This window comes from Coregonus clupeaformis, chromosome 34 (assembly GCF_020615455.1).
Source record: "Coregonus clupeaformis isolate EN_2021a chromosome 34, ASM2061545v1, whole genome shotgun sequence".
Classification (NCBI taxonomy): Eukaryota; Metazoa; Chordata; class Actinopteri; order Salmoniformes; family Salmonidae; genus Coregonus; species Coregonus clupeaformis.
Genome location: NC_059225.1, coordinates 4795322 through 4811163, shown reverse-complemented (window position 1 = coordinate 4811163; position 15842 = coordinate 4795322). Strand labels below are relative to the sequence as shown.

The following is a 15842-nucleotide window of genomic DNA, read 5'->3' as shown; positions in this document are numbered from 1 at the left end:
AAAAAAGCCATTGCTTAAAGAAAAAAAGTGTTCTGTTTTTTTTGTCTTATTTCTTGTTTGTTTCACACACACAAAAAATGTGCATCTTCAAAGTGGTAGGCATGTTGTGTAAATCAAATGATACAAACCCCCCCAAAATCCCTTTTAATTCCAGGTTGTAAGGCAACAAAATAGGAAAAATGCCAAGGGGGGTGAATACTTTTGCAAGCCACTGTAGATGTGTGAAGGTTAGTGTATTTTCTGTAGGGAAGCTAATGATCCATCATGTATGACACCTGGGAGTGTGTAAACTTAAATGTTTTATTACCATTGCATTTTTATATGTTCTCTATAGTTGTGTACTTGAAAATGTATACATTTACCAATTTGGACAATTTGAGAAAACTCCTGGCAGACTTGATACAAAATATTGTGTAGTGATATAATCCTGCACTGGATCAGTCTGAAACTTTTACCAAATAGGGCTATTCCTTCAGAGTGAACGAAAAGTGCTCAGCATATGTGGGAACTCCTTCAAGACTGTTGGAAAAGCATTCCAGGTGCAGCTGGTTGAGAGAATGCCAAGAGTGTGCAAAGCTGTCATCAAGGCAAAGGGTGGCTGTTTGAAGAATCTTAAATATAAAATATATTTTGATTTGTTTAAAAAAAATGTTGATTACTACATGATTATATATGTGTTATTTCATAGTTTTGATGTCTTCACTATTATTCTACAATGTAGAAAATAGTGAAAATATAGAAAAACCCTGGAATAAGTAGGTGTGTTCAAATTTTTGACTGGTACTGTATATATATATATACAAGTTTGGAGTCACTTAGAAATGTCCTTGTTTTCGAAAGAAAGTTGAGGACTTGTGAGGCATCTGTTTCTCAAACTAGACACTAATGTGTTTGTCCACTTGCTCAGTTGTGCACCGGGGCCTCCCACTCCTCTTTCTATTCTGGTTAGAGCCAGTTTGCGCTGTTCTGTGAAGGGAGTAGTACACAGCGTTGTACGAGATCTTCAGTTTCTTGGCAATTTCTCGCATGGAATAACCTTAATTTCTCAGAACAAGAATAGACTGTCGAGTTTCAGAAGAAAGTTATTTGTTTCTGGCCATTTTGAGCCTGTAATTGAACCCACAATTGCTGATGCTCCAGATACTCAACTAGTCTCAAGAAGGCCAGTTTTATTGCTTCTTTAATCAGCACAACAGTTTTCAGCTGTATAACATCATTACAAAAGGGTTTTCTAATGATCAATTAGCCTTTTAAAATGATAAACTTGGATTAGCAAACACAACGTGCCATTGGAACACAGGACTGATGGTTGCTAATAATGGGCCTCTGTATGCCTATGTAGATATTCCATTAAAAATCAGCCGTTTCCAGCTACAATAGCCATTTACAACATTAACAATGTCTACACTGTATTTCTGATCAATAGGTGTTATTTTAATGGACAACAAAATTGCTTTTCTTTCAAAAACAAGGACATTTCAAAGTGACCCCAAACCTTTGAACGATAGTGTAGGTATACATACAGTCCCAGTCCTTTACTGCAGAATGTTGTGGTAGCCATGCTGGTTAAGTGTGCCTTGAATTCTAAATAAATCACAGACAGTATCACCAGCAAAGCACCCCCACGCCATCACACCTCCTCCTCCATGCTTCATGGTGGGAGCCACACATGCAGAGATCATCCGTTCACCTGCTCTGTATCTCAAAAGACACGGCGGTTGGAACCAAAAATCTCAAATTTGGATTCATCACACCAAAGGAAAGAGTTCCACCGGTCTAATGTCCATTGCTCGTGTTTCTTGGCCAAAGCAAGTCTCTTCTTCTTACTGGTGACCTTTAGTAGTGGTTTCTTTGCAGCAATTCAACCACCAAGGGCTGATTCACGCAGTCACCTCTGAACAGTTGATGTTGAGATGTGTCTGTTACTTGAACTCTGTGAAGCATTTATTTGGGCTGCAAACTGAGGCTGGTAACTAATGAACTTATCCTCTGCAGCAGAGGTAACTCTGGGTCTTCCTTTCCTATGGCGGTCCTCATGAGAGCCAGTTTCATGATCGTTTTTGCGACTGCACTTGAAGAAACTTTCAAAGTTCTTGACATTTTCCGGATTGACTGACTTTCATGTCGTAAAGTAATGATGGACTGTCATTTACCCTTTGCTTATTTGAGCTGTTCTTGCCATAATTTGGACTTGTTCTTTTACCAAATAGGGCTATGTTCTGTATACCACCCCTACCTTATCGCAACACAACTGATTGGCTCAAACGCATTAAGAAGGAAAGAAATTCCACAAATTAACTTTTAACAAGGCACACCTGTTAATTAAAATGCATTCCAGGTGACTACCTCATGAAGCTGGTTGAGAGAATGCCAAGAGTGTGTAAAGCTGTCATCAAGGCAAAGGGTGACTACTTTGAAGAATCAAAAGTCTAAAATATATTTGTTTAACACTTTTTTGATTACTACATGATTCCATATGTGTTCTTTCATAGTTTTGATGTCTTCACTATTATTCTACAATGTAGAAAATAGTACAAATAAAGAAAAACCCTGGAATGAGGAGTATGTCCAAACTTTTGACTGGTGTGTATATTATTTTATTGTAAACATTAAATGTTTTATTTTAACTTGACAAAATAAAGAACGGTAATACATGTGTGGTGTGGTCCTCTGTAGCTCAGCTGGTAGAGCACGGCGCTTGTAATGCCAAGGTAGTGGGTTCGATCCCCGGGACCACCCATACACAAAAAATGTATGCACGCATGACTGTAAGTCGCTTTGGATAAAAGCGTCTGCTAAATGGCATATTATTATTATTACATGTGTCCTCTGAAGAGGTGGCAGGCTTAAAATAAAACATCTCCTTTCAAACACAATAGACAGATGCCTCATGAAATTACAATGAACACGTATAGTTTAGGCTAAAATTCAAGTGCCTAAATTGAATTAAAAAGTGCTTTGAAGGAAATATACGGACCAAGGTCAAACCATTTTCTCTGATCTGCTGCGCCATCTTGTGGTGATTTGGGATGATACGTTGCCTTATTCAATGATGACATTCACTGAGTAGTACTTGACAGTCATCCAACAACATGACTGTAAAAACACTCAAACTTCACCAAGGTCAAGTAATATCACTGCAAGCTTACAAACAGTCTCGCTGTCTTGTTTCTCTCTCACTACCTTGTCATCACATCTGTCCCTACCCTAGCTCCATCTCTGTCCGGGGGTGAGATGGAATTAGGGAGAATCAGAGATCCATAATGAGTCTGGCTGAGGCCAGGAGGCTGCTCTTCCATCTATTCCATTAGCCATGGAAGCAGTAGCTGAAGCCCATTTGCAGATCCTCACAGTTGGTACCAATACCCCGCTCTATTAGAAGTCCTGCCTGCCTGGCACGGGCTTCGATCGACCAAACGCTGCTAATGGCACCAGGGCAGGAAGCGTGTGAGCAGAATAAACCCAGGTACCTCAAGGCAAACCATTTAGTGGCTAAAGTGACTGCTACAGCCCCAGGAGCAAACTCTCTGACTCATCTGAGAGAGAACAACGTCTGTCAGGTCATTTATTTTAACCCTTATTTCATCAGGTAAGTTGACTGAGAACACATTCTTATTTACAGCAACAACCTGGGGAATAGTTACAGGAGAAAAGAGATGAGCCAATTGGAAGCTGGGGATGATTAGGTGTCCATGATGGTATGGAATTTAGCTAGGACACCAGGGTTAACAACCCTAGTCTTACGATAAGTGCCATGGGATCTTTAGTGACCACAGAGAATCAGGACACCCATTTAACTTCCCATCCGAAAGACGGCACCCTGCACAGGGCAATTTATATTTCAGTCATTTAGCAGACACTCTTATCCAGAGCGACTTACAGTAGTGAGTGCATGCATATTCATATTTGTTCGTACTGGTCCCCTATGGGAATCGAACCCACAACCCTGGCGTTGCAAGTGCCATGCTCTACCAACTGAGCCACACGGGACCAATTTCCCCAATCACCTCCCTGGGGCATTGGGTTATTTATTTTTTGGCCTGAGGAAAATAGTGCCTCCGACTGGCCCTCCAAAACCACTTCAAGCAAAACCCCTTCAAGCAGCACCTGGTCTTCCATCCAGGGACCAACCAGGACCAACCCTGCTTCAGAGGCAAGCCAGCAGCGGGATGCAGGGTGGTATGCTGCTGGCGGTTGAGATGATTGAAGTCTTGTGCAGAGAGACAGTGCAAAACAGAGAGAGAGAGACAAACAGACAGACAGACAGACAGAGAGAGAAACATACATTTACATTTTAGTCATTTAGCAGACTCTCTTATCCAGAGCGACTTACGGGAGCAATTAGGGTTAAAGGGATACTTCGGGATTTTGGCCTTTTATCTACTTCCCCAGAGTCAGATGAACTTTTGGATACCATTTTTATATCTCTGTGTCCAGTATGAAGGAAGTTAGAGGTCGTTTCACGAGCCAATGCTAACTAGTGTTAGCACAATTAATGGAAGTCTATGGTTATCTGCTAGCATGCAACTTCCTTCAAACCGCACACAGAGACATAAAAATTGTATCCTTTCAATGCTTTGCTCAAGGGCACAGACAGATTTTTCACCTAGTCGGCTCTGGAATTTGAACCATCAACCTTTCGGTTACTGGCCTAACGCGCGTCCAGATAGATAGATACAGTGAGGGAAAAAAGTATTTGATCCCCTGCTGATTTTGTACGTTTGCCCACTGACAAAGACATGATCAGTCTACAATTTTAATGGTAGGTTTATTTGAACAGTGAGAGACCGAATAACAACAAAAAAATCCAGAAAAACGCATGTCATAAATGTCATAAATTGATTTGCATTTTAATGAGGGAAATAAGTATTTGACCCCTCTGCAAAACTTGACTTAGTACTTGGTGGCAAAACCCTTGTTGGCAATCACAGAGGTCAGACGTTTCTTGTACTTGGCCACCAGGTTTTGATGTGTATTCTTGAATGAATTAGGAGATAGAACTGGGTTAATCAGGAACATTGAGTTAGAATTGTTTGTTACTGGGCTAGGAATTTAATTGGGGCATTTCAATGTGTGTGTGGGGGAGTAGAGAGGAAATCTGCCCTAGGGTCAGATTGCTTGCTCTTGCTTAAATCCATGGCTGTCTTATCTGATGAGAGACTGAAACTGGCTTGTGGCCTTTTGTCTCTCTCTTCAAACACAGTGAAGGGAGCGGCACCAGGGTTGAATAAAGTTTGGGCTAGACCTTTGTCTCCTTGGTATCTTCTTGATTGATTACAGCATGAGGGGGGTGAGGTTTGTGTAATTTAGGGCCTTGTCATGTTTAAACTAAACATGAGTGTGTGTGCAAGACAGGGGAGCGAGTGATTGGTTGGAGTAATAGTTCAGCCGTCCTCAGGGACAAAGGAAGTGGGTGTGGAGCAATAAAAGAGCGGGAAAACTGAAGAGGACTATATAAGATGGAGGGAGACCGTAAGGATGTGTGCCACTCTGCAGATTGGTATCGGCTTTGTTGAAATTTTAATAAAGTCATTTCTTGATGCAACAAAAACGCTGTAAGACCTTATTTGTAATAAAATATAGTGGTTATTTTCCACAACATATTGCACACATCTCAGGAAGGATTTTGTTCCACACGTTTGGCAACTCGAACCTTCAGCTCCCTCCACAGATTTTCTATGGGATTAAGGTCTGGAGACTGGCTAGGCCACTCCAGGACCTTAATGTGCTTCTTCTTGAGCCACTCCTTTGTTGCCTTGGCCGTGTGTTTTGGGTCATTGTCATGCTGGAATACCCATCCACGACCCATTTTCAATGCCCTGGCTGAGGGAAGGAGGTTCTCACCCAAGATTTGACGGTACATGGCCCCGTCCATCGTCCCTTTGATGCGGTGAAGTTGTCCTGTCCCCTTAGCAGAAAAACACCCCCAAAGCATAATGTTTCCATCTCCATGTTTGATGGTGGTGATGGTGTTCTTGGGGTCATAGGCAGCATTCCTCCTCCTCCAAACATGGCGAGTTGAGTTGATGCGAAAGAGCTCCATTTTGGTCTCATCTGACCACAACACTTTCACCCAGTTCTCCTCTGAATCATTCAGATGTTCATTGGCAAACTTCAGACGGGCCTGTATATGTGCTTTCTTGAGCAGGGGGACCTTGCGGGCGCTGCAGGATTTCAGTCCTTCACAGCGTAGTGTGTTACCAATTGTTTTCTTGGTGACTATGGTCCCAGCTGCCATGAGATCATTGACAAGATCCTCCCGTGTAGTTCTGGGCTGATTCCCCACCGTTCTCATGATCATTGCAACTCCACGAGGTGAGATCTTGCATGGAGCCCCAGGCCGAGGGAGATTGACAGTTATTTTGTGTTTCTTCCATTTGCAAATAATCACACCAACAGTTGTCACCTTCTCACCAAGCTGCTTGGCGATGGTCTTGTAGCCCATCCCAGCATTGTGTAGGTCTACAATCTTGTCCCTGACGTCCTTGGAGAGCTCTTTGGTCTTGGCCATGGTGGAGAGTTTGGAATCTGATTGATTGATTGCTTCTGTGGACAGTTGTCTTTTATACAGGTAACAAGCTGAGATTAGGAGCACTCCCTTTAAGAGTGTGCTCCTAATCTCAGCTCGTTACCTGTATAAAAGACACCTGGGAGCCAGAAATCTTTGTGCTTGAGAGGGGGTCAAATACTTATTTCCCTCATTAAAATGCAAATCAACTTATAACATTTTTGACATGCGTTTTTCTGTCTCTCACTGTTCAAATAAACCTACCATTAAAATTATAGACTGATCATTTCTTTGTCAGTGGGCAAATGTACAAAATCAGCAGGGGATCAAATACTTTTTTCCCTCACTGTAGATAGATACAGTGGGGGAAAAATGTATTTAGTCAGCCACCAATTGTGCAAGTTCTCCCACTTAAAAAGATGAGAGAGGCCTGTAATTTTCATCATAGGTACACGTCAACTATGACAGACAAAATGAGAAAAGAAAATCCAGAAAATCACATTGTAGGATTTTTAATGAATTTATTTGCAAATTATGGTGGAAAATAAGTATTTGGTCAATAACAAAAGTTTCTCAATACTTTGTTATATACTCTTTGTTGGCAATGACACAGGTCAAACGTTTTCTGTAAGTCTTCACAAGGTTTTCACACACTGTTGCTGGTATTTTGGCCCATTCCTCCATGCAGATCTCCTCTAGAGCAGTGATGTTTTGGGGCTGTCGCTGGGCAACACGGACTTTCAACTCCCTCCAAAGATTTTTTATGGGGTTGAGATCTGGAGACTGGCTAGGCCACTCCAGGACCTTGAAATGCTTCTTACGAAGCCACTCCTTCGTTGCCCGGGTGGTGTGTTTGATATCATTGTCATGCTGAAAGACCCAGCCATGTTTCATCTTCAATGCCCTTGCTGATGGAAGGAGGTTTTCACTCAAAATCTCACGATACATGGCCCCATTCATTCTTTCCTTTACACGGATCAGTCGTCCTGGTCCCTTTGCAGAAAAACAGCCCCAAAGCATGATGTTTCCACCCCCATGCTTCACAGTAGGTATGGTGTTCTTTGGATGCAACTCAGCATTCTTTGTCCTCCAAACACGACAAGTTGAGTTTTTACCAAAAAGTTCTATTTTGGTTTCATCTGACCATATGACATTCTCCCAATCCTCTTCTGGATCATCCAAATGCACTCTAGCAAACTTCAGACGGGCCTGGACATGTACTGGCTTAAGCAGGGGGACACGTCTGGCACTGCAGGATTTGAGTCCCTGGTGGCGTAGTGTGTTACTCATGGTAGGCTTTGTTACTTTGGTCCCAGCTCTCTGCAGGTCATTCACTAGGTCCCCCCGTGTGGTTCTGGGATTTTTGCTCACCGTTCTTGTGATCATTTTGACCCCACGGGGTGAGATCTTGCGTGGAGCCCCAGATCAAGGGAGATTATCAGTGGTCTTGTATGTCTTCCATTTCCTAATAATTGCTCCCACAGTTGATTTCTTCAAACCAAGCTGCTTACCTATTGCAGATTCAGTCTTCCCAGCCTGGTGCAGGTCTACAATTTTTTTTCTGGTGTCCTTTGACAGCTCTTTTGTCTTGGCCATAGTGGAGTTTGGAGTGTGACTGTTTGAGGTTGTGGACAGGTGTCTTTTATACTGATAACAAGTTCAAACAGGTGCCATTAATACAGGTAACGAGTGGAGGACAGAGGAGCCTCTTAAAGAAGAAGAATCCTACAATGTGATTTTCTGGAGAAAAAAATTCTCAATTTGTCTGTCATAGTTGACATGTACCTATGATGAAAATTACAGGCCTCTCTCATCTTTTTAAGTGGGAGAACTTGCACAATTGGTGGCTGACTAAATACTTTTTTCCCCCACTGTAGATAGGCAGGCAGACAGACTCACTGTAGATAGATAGATAGGCAGGCAGACAGACAGGTAAACAGATAGACAGATCAATATAATGAATAGTGTTAAAACACAGTACATCTATCTACCTTCCCTCTCTGGTGAGTCTCCATGCTCTGCTGTGTTTGTAATGTGTGTAAGTCTCCCCCAGGTGGGACCTAGTTAGGCTGCACAGCAGTACTTCATCATGGCGAGCGCCTGTTGTCAGAAGCACAATTGTTTTTTTTATACTCAGATGCTGTTTCAGCAGCCCAAACCTGATTTGGGTACTTTGTAACTGCATTAACCGTATACCGTGGTCATACGTCACCTTCCCCCACCACCTCTCAGGGAACATTACAAATGGCATCTTTATGTTGTGTAATAGCCTGTGGAGCTGATATCCTCCTATCTATTCATCATACTGTTCCACTCGATCTCCACATTATTTGTTGTGGCTGAGTTTAAGCATTCTATTTGCCACTTGTTCTGGCTGCAGAGATAAATGAAGAAATTACATTTCAGATATGAAATAGTCCCCTGTTGAATAGGGAATATATAGTTTAAGTCATAGGAGGCTGTGGAAATGTTTTAATGTACGTGCACCTGGAGACTCTGAGCCATTAGCACAACTGTTAAACCACTAAGATCAGCAGTAAAAGTTGATACTTCCAGAATATTCTTCATCCTGTAAGGCAATAAAACAGGCTGCACTATTTATTGACCCCTTCATTGATTTGATCAATACCCACATGTTCAGGTAATACAGTCAATACAGTCCTGTTTTCAGTTTATGTTGTGTCTACTCGGAGCGTCACCCGACAACTTACTACAGGCCTTTGGCATTTTACATTTTAGTCATTTAGCAGACGCTCTTATCCAGAGCGACTTACAGTTAGTGAATACATATTTTTTTATACTGGCCCCCCGTGGGAATCGAACCCACAACCCTGGCGTTGCAAACGCCATGCTCTATCAACTGAGCTACATCCCTGCCGGCCATTCCCTCCCCTACCCTGGACGACACTGGGCCAATTGTGCGCCGCCCATGAGTCTCCTGGTCGCGGCCGGCTGCGACAGAGCCTGGATTCGAACCAGGATCTCTAGTGGCACAGTTAGCACTGCGATGCAGTGCCTTAGACCACTGCGCCACTCAGGCATAAGGCCAAAAGATGCTGACTGGAGAAAAAAAGTAAAAAGGAAGATGGCGAGACATAATTACATAATTACCCTCAATTACTATAAAACCTGGTAGGAGACCAGGGGGAATTGTAACAGTTTTTCTATTTTACTCTATTGCTCAGAGACCACTTGAACTAGGACAGTCATTTTTTTTAAATGTAAGAAACTTACATCTGTCTCATTATCATTCATACCATTTATATGTTTGTACATAAGACGGTCGGATCACAATATTTGATTTTAATCCGAAAAGTCCGGATGTTACATTTGCCTCCGTGCCAGGGGGCAATTTTAACAGTAGCTGGGGTTAAATGTAACATCTAAAAAATAAAGGGTAAAATGTAACATCTAAAAAATAAACATAATAAATTCACTTAACTTAAAAAACATTAATGTCTATGAATTATCATATTATCATAGACATATGTAATGATTTTGTACGAAATATGAGTATTTCTACGTAGCTATCCATAACCAATAATTACAGTAACACCCATGTTTGTGCGTGGCCATTCGGTTCCTCTCAAAACATCTGAATTGTCTGATGGTGCCCACATTATATCCGTTTTCAACTTCTTTGGCACTCTACAGGACCCCAAGGCTATTTAAAGTTAGTATTTGTATAATCCATATATTGTTCATACAATCTTAAAGTTAAAATCACTTGTTTTCATCATTTGGCTGCTTGGCTCAGGGTCCTTAACGCTACGTTACAATTGCCCCCAACCCAGCAGCCATGACAACACCTATTGAGCCTAGCAAGAGACTACAATAGTGACACTTCATTCCTGTCAATGTTTAGCCAACAGATAGTGATGAAAATGATGCTAGTTTGAATTATTGGACAGTAATGCTCAGGGCAGTATAAGAAAAATACAGCCAGTGGAAAAAAACACTATCACCCCTAAAAAACTACAATTTGCCCATAAAACGTGCAAATAGTGAGATATTTCACTGTAACTTTTCAAGCATGGAGAGAACCTAGATCAGATCAAATCACATTTTATTTGGGAATGTACTGTGTGTTTCAACACTGTTTCTATTTGGAGAAATTGAAGGTGCCCACAGTCTCCCCTATGTTCTACGTTTTTATTTTTTTTTACCAGCAGGGCAGGATGCTCATTTCCTCAAAACAAAAACAATAACAAATGCAAAACAAAAACAATAACAAATGCGCCTGGGGCAGCCAGTGGTGCTGTTTTCGCCTATCATGGACCTCAGCTTTAATGTTAATTAGAAAGACTTGTGTTGACTGGTCAACTATGGCAACCTCAAGTTTGCTCGCTTGACTTTCTTCTCACTACTTGGCCTTGACACTCTCCTCTTGCCATCTTCCTCAGACTCTTTTGTATTTCTCATCAGTTGTTCGTTTCACCAGAAGGCAAGCCCTAGGGTTCAAACACAGAAGCTGATCAGTAGCCAACTCTGCTTGCTTGTGAATGCATGACCAATCTCCAAATCCCAGAAACACAAACAACAACCAAACATTCCCCCAACCTTGGCAAGGAATCCTATGCAAATGAGGTCCATAGTCAAGACACTGCACGTGGATAATTGGCATTCATAAATTCCGACAACAACGGAATAATCCGTTAGCATCCGCTCTTCCTCATCTTTTATCACTTTCACCGGATAAACACAGCGGAACGGGGTGGTTTGTGATTAGCCGCCAGTGATGATGGGTAATCTGATCCCGGCATGTACGAGGTCGTCACTACTAGTTACCACAGCCACAAAGGCATAAACCCTGCCTATTTCTACAATTTCTATGGTCTTAAAATCCCATTTGAACCCTGACCTTAACCATCATGGTCGTACACCACCAACATGAACCATGCATGGATAATACTTTTAAAGAGACTAATCTCTCGTCTGGTGACTCATAGTTTATTTCAGTCTCTCCAATCGGAGCCAGGAGCCAGGGAATGGGGTGCTGCTTCTTCCAAAATCCTCCCCTAGGGAAAATCATGATCCGCCTCTGATCACAGGATTCCTGCTTTTTTTCCATCAGAGAGGGGGCATCCCGGGGTTATCAGTGGCACCATGCCCAATGACAGCCCATGGGCCTGTGTGATAAGGCTCCAGCACCTGTCTCTCACTGTCACTGCGTCGATACAGGGCCCTACCTGCAGACTGCTAGTACTTTAATTGCATAAACTAGAAGGACAGTTCTTTGGATATAGACAATGTACACCAGCGATGTTGTTGTTGTTTCAGCACAGTGTAATTTGATTGAGTTGATCTGATGATTGATCATTTTAATTGATAGTGAATATGGTGAAATTAAATCGGAAACTGGTATCTGCCGTTTTCTCATCTAGGAATAAAAACGTCAAGGTTGTGACTGATCATCTTCTGTTTCTTTAAACTGTGCTCACTGGATTATGTATTAATTGATGAACATATTAACATGAGTGCAGTCCATATACAGTCGCCTTAGCCTTGACACCTTGCTTTACTAGTTCAGCTGGCAGTGTATTCAGACAGTAGACTGCCTTGTTCAACTACAGGGTTAAAAGGTCAGTAAGTCAAATACGTTTATTTCTACATATCTGTTTTGGTTTGAGGGGGAGGAGGTGGAGGTGGGGGGCTAAGGGGGTATATTTAAGGCTGAATGAGGCACTCAGTTTGTGGGTGAAATTGTTAAGTGAGTTGCATTACCCGAGGATTACCAGAGGAATTCCACTAACACCGGTACCTGGGTCCTTTAAGCCTTGAAAATAACCCAAACCATGGTTTGATTTAAAGCATGCATACCTCATTGTGTAGGCCTATAGAAAGCTGATTAGTGCAGTACAGCACTATGGTGTCAAGTGTCTCACAGGTCTCCAATGGCATCTAAAATGGAGGACTTCAACGACGGCAGGACCCAGTCTGAGATTTAGACTAATTCCACTGGGCACAGACAGTCAGTTCAACGTCAATTTTTGATTTACATTTGGTTGAGTTGTCAACTAACGTGAATTCGACGTGAAATCAGCAAAACCTTTCACCATGAAATTGGATTTAGCTTAAAAGTTGGGTGAAAAAAAGACTAAATTCCCTTACGTTTGCAAATCCAATCAATTTTCCTTGTTGATTCCACGTCAAAAAAGTGAAATGATGTGGAAACAATGTTGATTCAACCAGTTTTTGCCAGTGGGATGCTCTTGGACCCAAGCCAAATACCAAAATCCTGTTAGTCTACACCTGTTGTTTACGAAGCATGTGACTAAAACAATTTGATTTGATTGGATTGATTTGTCCACTTCTGTCCCATACAAGCAGTAATACTATATTACCCCTGAAGAACTGCTTCTTTTTTGAGACCCTCTCTGTGGCTACTTAATCCACATCCCTAACGCCATCTAGTACTGTGTGAACTAATGAAAAGACACGAGGGTAACGGAGCCAATACATTTAGGAGACATGAAGCAACACTGTCTGCCATTATAAAACATAATCCTGACTATCTGTGTAACTAAGAGTGCTCTAAATAACAAGTGTTAAGAGACGCTAGAAGGAGAGAGAGAGAGATCTAAAAGGAAATTATATTGTATAACACACTGATAGCATTTCCGCAACAGGTGTTTTGTTTTGAACATGGTTGTGGTTATAATTAGACTCATTTATAACCGTCTTGATGTGCGCTTGGTGGAAGAGGTAGTAGGTTCGTGACAAGAACAAATTGGTTGATCCCACGATCCAATGACAGTATGGTAGCCAAACACCAACGTTTGGAGGTGATTGAGGTAATTTATGTGGTAGTAGTTCAAATGAATAACACCATTCAGGGTCAAGGGTGTGTGGTGGGCGGCATGAGCTGGCATCCTAGCGCCATCTGCACAAATGGCATCCTTGCATCCTCTGCTCGATCAAGGTTAGTTATCGCCCAGGCCGGAGCACATAATTGACAGGAGCAGCTGAAGGAGGGACGTGGTTGGTGCTGGAGGGGGTTGGGTGGTGCTACCCAGTCATTGTGGGCTGGAGTTGATTTCAGCCCCCTGCTCCCTCCCCTCTTGCCAGCACACATTCCTCAGATCTGTCCCCTTGACAAACACACGTCTTTACTGCTCTGCGACACTCCGCTACACTCGGCCAGCACTTCCAGAGTGGATATCCAGCAGCATTTCACATCCGACACATACTAAGTGAGAATGTCCACAGTTCCTCTGTTGACTGTCGACCGTTCCAGCACTGCCCAAAGCTGCTTGTCTGTCGCTCTCCACCCAACCGGTTTAGGATGTTTTGTGGCTAGTGCTTCTGGGTAATGTTCTTGAGTGTCTTGTTGTCTTGACATTGGTAATCCTGCTGAAGGAGCACCAATGGGACACAAGCAGTCCAAGGAGGAGGAGATGAAGAGGCAGGCAAGGAAGAGTGCCGGCCGTGAGGACAGCTTGACGTCGGCAGAGCGGATCCGCAACCATGCGTACAAACAGTGGGGCTACAGCATACTGAGCCTGGCACGCCGCGGCCTTAAGGAACCCCCCGTGGAACTGTGGGAGCTGACGGAGCTCGAGAAGCTCAATCTGTCGTTGAACTGCCTGCGGGCTCTGCCCCCCGCCCTCAGCATCCTCAGCAACCTGGTGGTCCTCAACCTGTGGGGGAACCAGCTGACCAGCCTGCCCCCGGAAATCGGCCAGCTTAGACACCTCCGCGTCCTGTTCTGCTACCGCAACCAACTGACCGAGGTCCCAGAGGAGCTGGGCAACTGCACCAGGCTGGAGGTCCTCAGCCTAGCCAACAACCAGATATCTGGCCTCCCTGCCTCCTTTGCCAACCTGACCTGCCTGAGGAAGCTCAATCTCAGCCACAACAAAATCGTTCACATCCCCGGCTGCGTCTACACCATGAAGAGACTGGTGTTCCTCCACCTGGCCTGCAACAGGCTGGAGTGCATCGCCGAGAGCATCGCATCGCTGGTGGAGCTCAAGATCCTCATCGTGGAGGGGAATGAGATCCACTCGCTGCCCAAGATGATCTGCTGCCTGACGCGGCTGGAGCTGCTCAACGTGGACTTCAACGACATCCAGAACGTGCCCCAGGAGATGCACCAGCTCAGCAGGCTGGAGAAGCTGGCCTACCACCCTCTGGATAAGGGGCTCCACATCATGCAGAACCCCTTGCAGAAGCAAATCAAAGAGATGCTGGAAGGAGGCCTCATCGCCCTCTTTAATTATCTCAAATCTAATTAAGACTCCTCCACAGAATTTCTTCTGGGGACCCATTGTTGTTCTCCATGAAGGAACTAATGTACATCCATTGTTGTTGCTCATGAGGAGGATCCGATTTTGGAGGGATCCTCAACATGCACGAGAAAAGGATAAGAAAAAGCAGAGATTGTTATTTTTTCATTTACTGTACATAACAAGAAGATGCAACTGTGATGCAGGGGGGAGCCTGGGCATGTCTCTAACCTGCTGCATATACCTTGCTGACCCGAGTTGACCTCCAATCCCCCCAACCTCTCATTTTGCTATTTAAACTATCTCCCAGGAGGAGAACAAGTTCAATTACAGCCTACCTTGGTCTCGGAGCAGGTCGTTGGCATCAAGATCAGTATGCTTTCATTACATCAACAGAAAGGTCAGCCTTGAGCCTAGCCGTGTTTTCTGCTATAGTTACCTTCCCACCTCGTTTAAGAACAACAAGCAGATTCTGTTGCCAGTCTCCAACTCCAGTCCACTCAAAGGATCACATGCTATACTGTACACAGTCAATGGACCTACGGTCTTAATCATGGCTATTTGGGTTGGAATAGCCTTTAAGTTTAAGTTTGTTTGCCACACATGCTGAAAGTAGCACATTATTGTACCTGAATGTAGCATTTCAAAAACCAAGTGGGTTATGTGTACATGTGAGCTTGTGTTCTTTATTCTGCCTGACCGTAAACGTAGCCATCTTAATTACTTTGTAGGATTACTTATTGGCGTGTTTAAGGGGCAAATGCGCTCATTACTATTTTATTTACCTGTTCTTAAGTCAGCATAAACTGAAGTCTAAATAAATATTAGATATTTATCTCCCAAAAAACTTTGCCTCAAATGTTTATGTGAACTCGTAACTCTTACACAACACAACGATGAAATCAGTCAAGGTTTTGTGTGTTCATTGTCCAGGTCAAAGGCCATGAGAAATAAGACCTGCGGGCATCAGAATAGGATTCCACTCTGAAATATTCTATATCATTTTTATTTATGTTTTATTTATTTCACCTTTATTTAACCAGGTAAGCCAGTTGAGAACAAGTTCTCATTTACAACTGCGACCTGGCCAAGATAAAGCAAAGCAG

At 43.1% G+C, this 15842-nt stretch overlaps 1 protein-coding gene across 1 annotated transcript; it reads left to right on the top strand.

The window, feature by feature from the left end:
* The first annotated feature begins 13604 nt into the window (after window positions 1-13604).
* Window positions 13605-15571, top strand: LOC121549492 (leucine-rich repeat-containing protein 30-like). Its single transcript, XM_041861283.2, has one exon. It carries the CDS (start codon window positions 13876-13878, stop codon window positions 14743-14745), a length of 870 nt encoding a protein of 289 aa, XP_041717217.2. The 5' UTR covers window positions 13605-13875; the 3' UTR covers window positions 14746-15571.
* The last annotated feature ends 271 nt before the right edge of the window (window positions 15572-15842 follow it).

What these genes read in the sequence shown, in the direction of transcription:
- LOC121549492 (XM_041861283.2), top strand. Translation starts at nt 13,876, where the DNA reads ATGGGACACAAGCAGTCCAAGGAGGAGGAGATGAAGAGGCAGGCAAGG.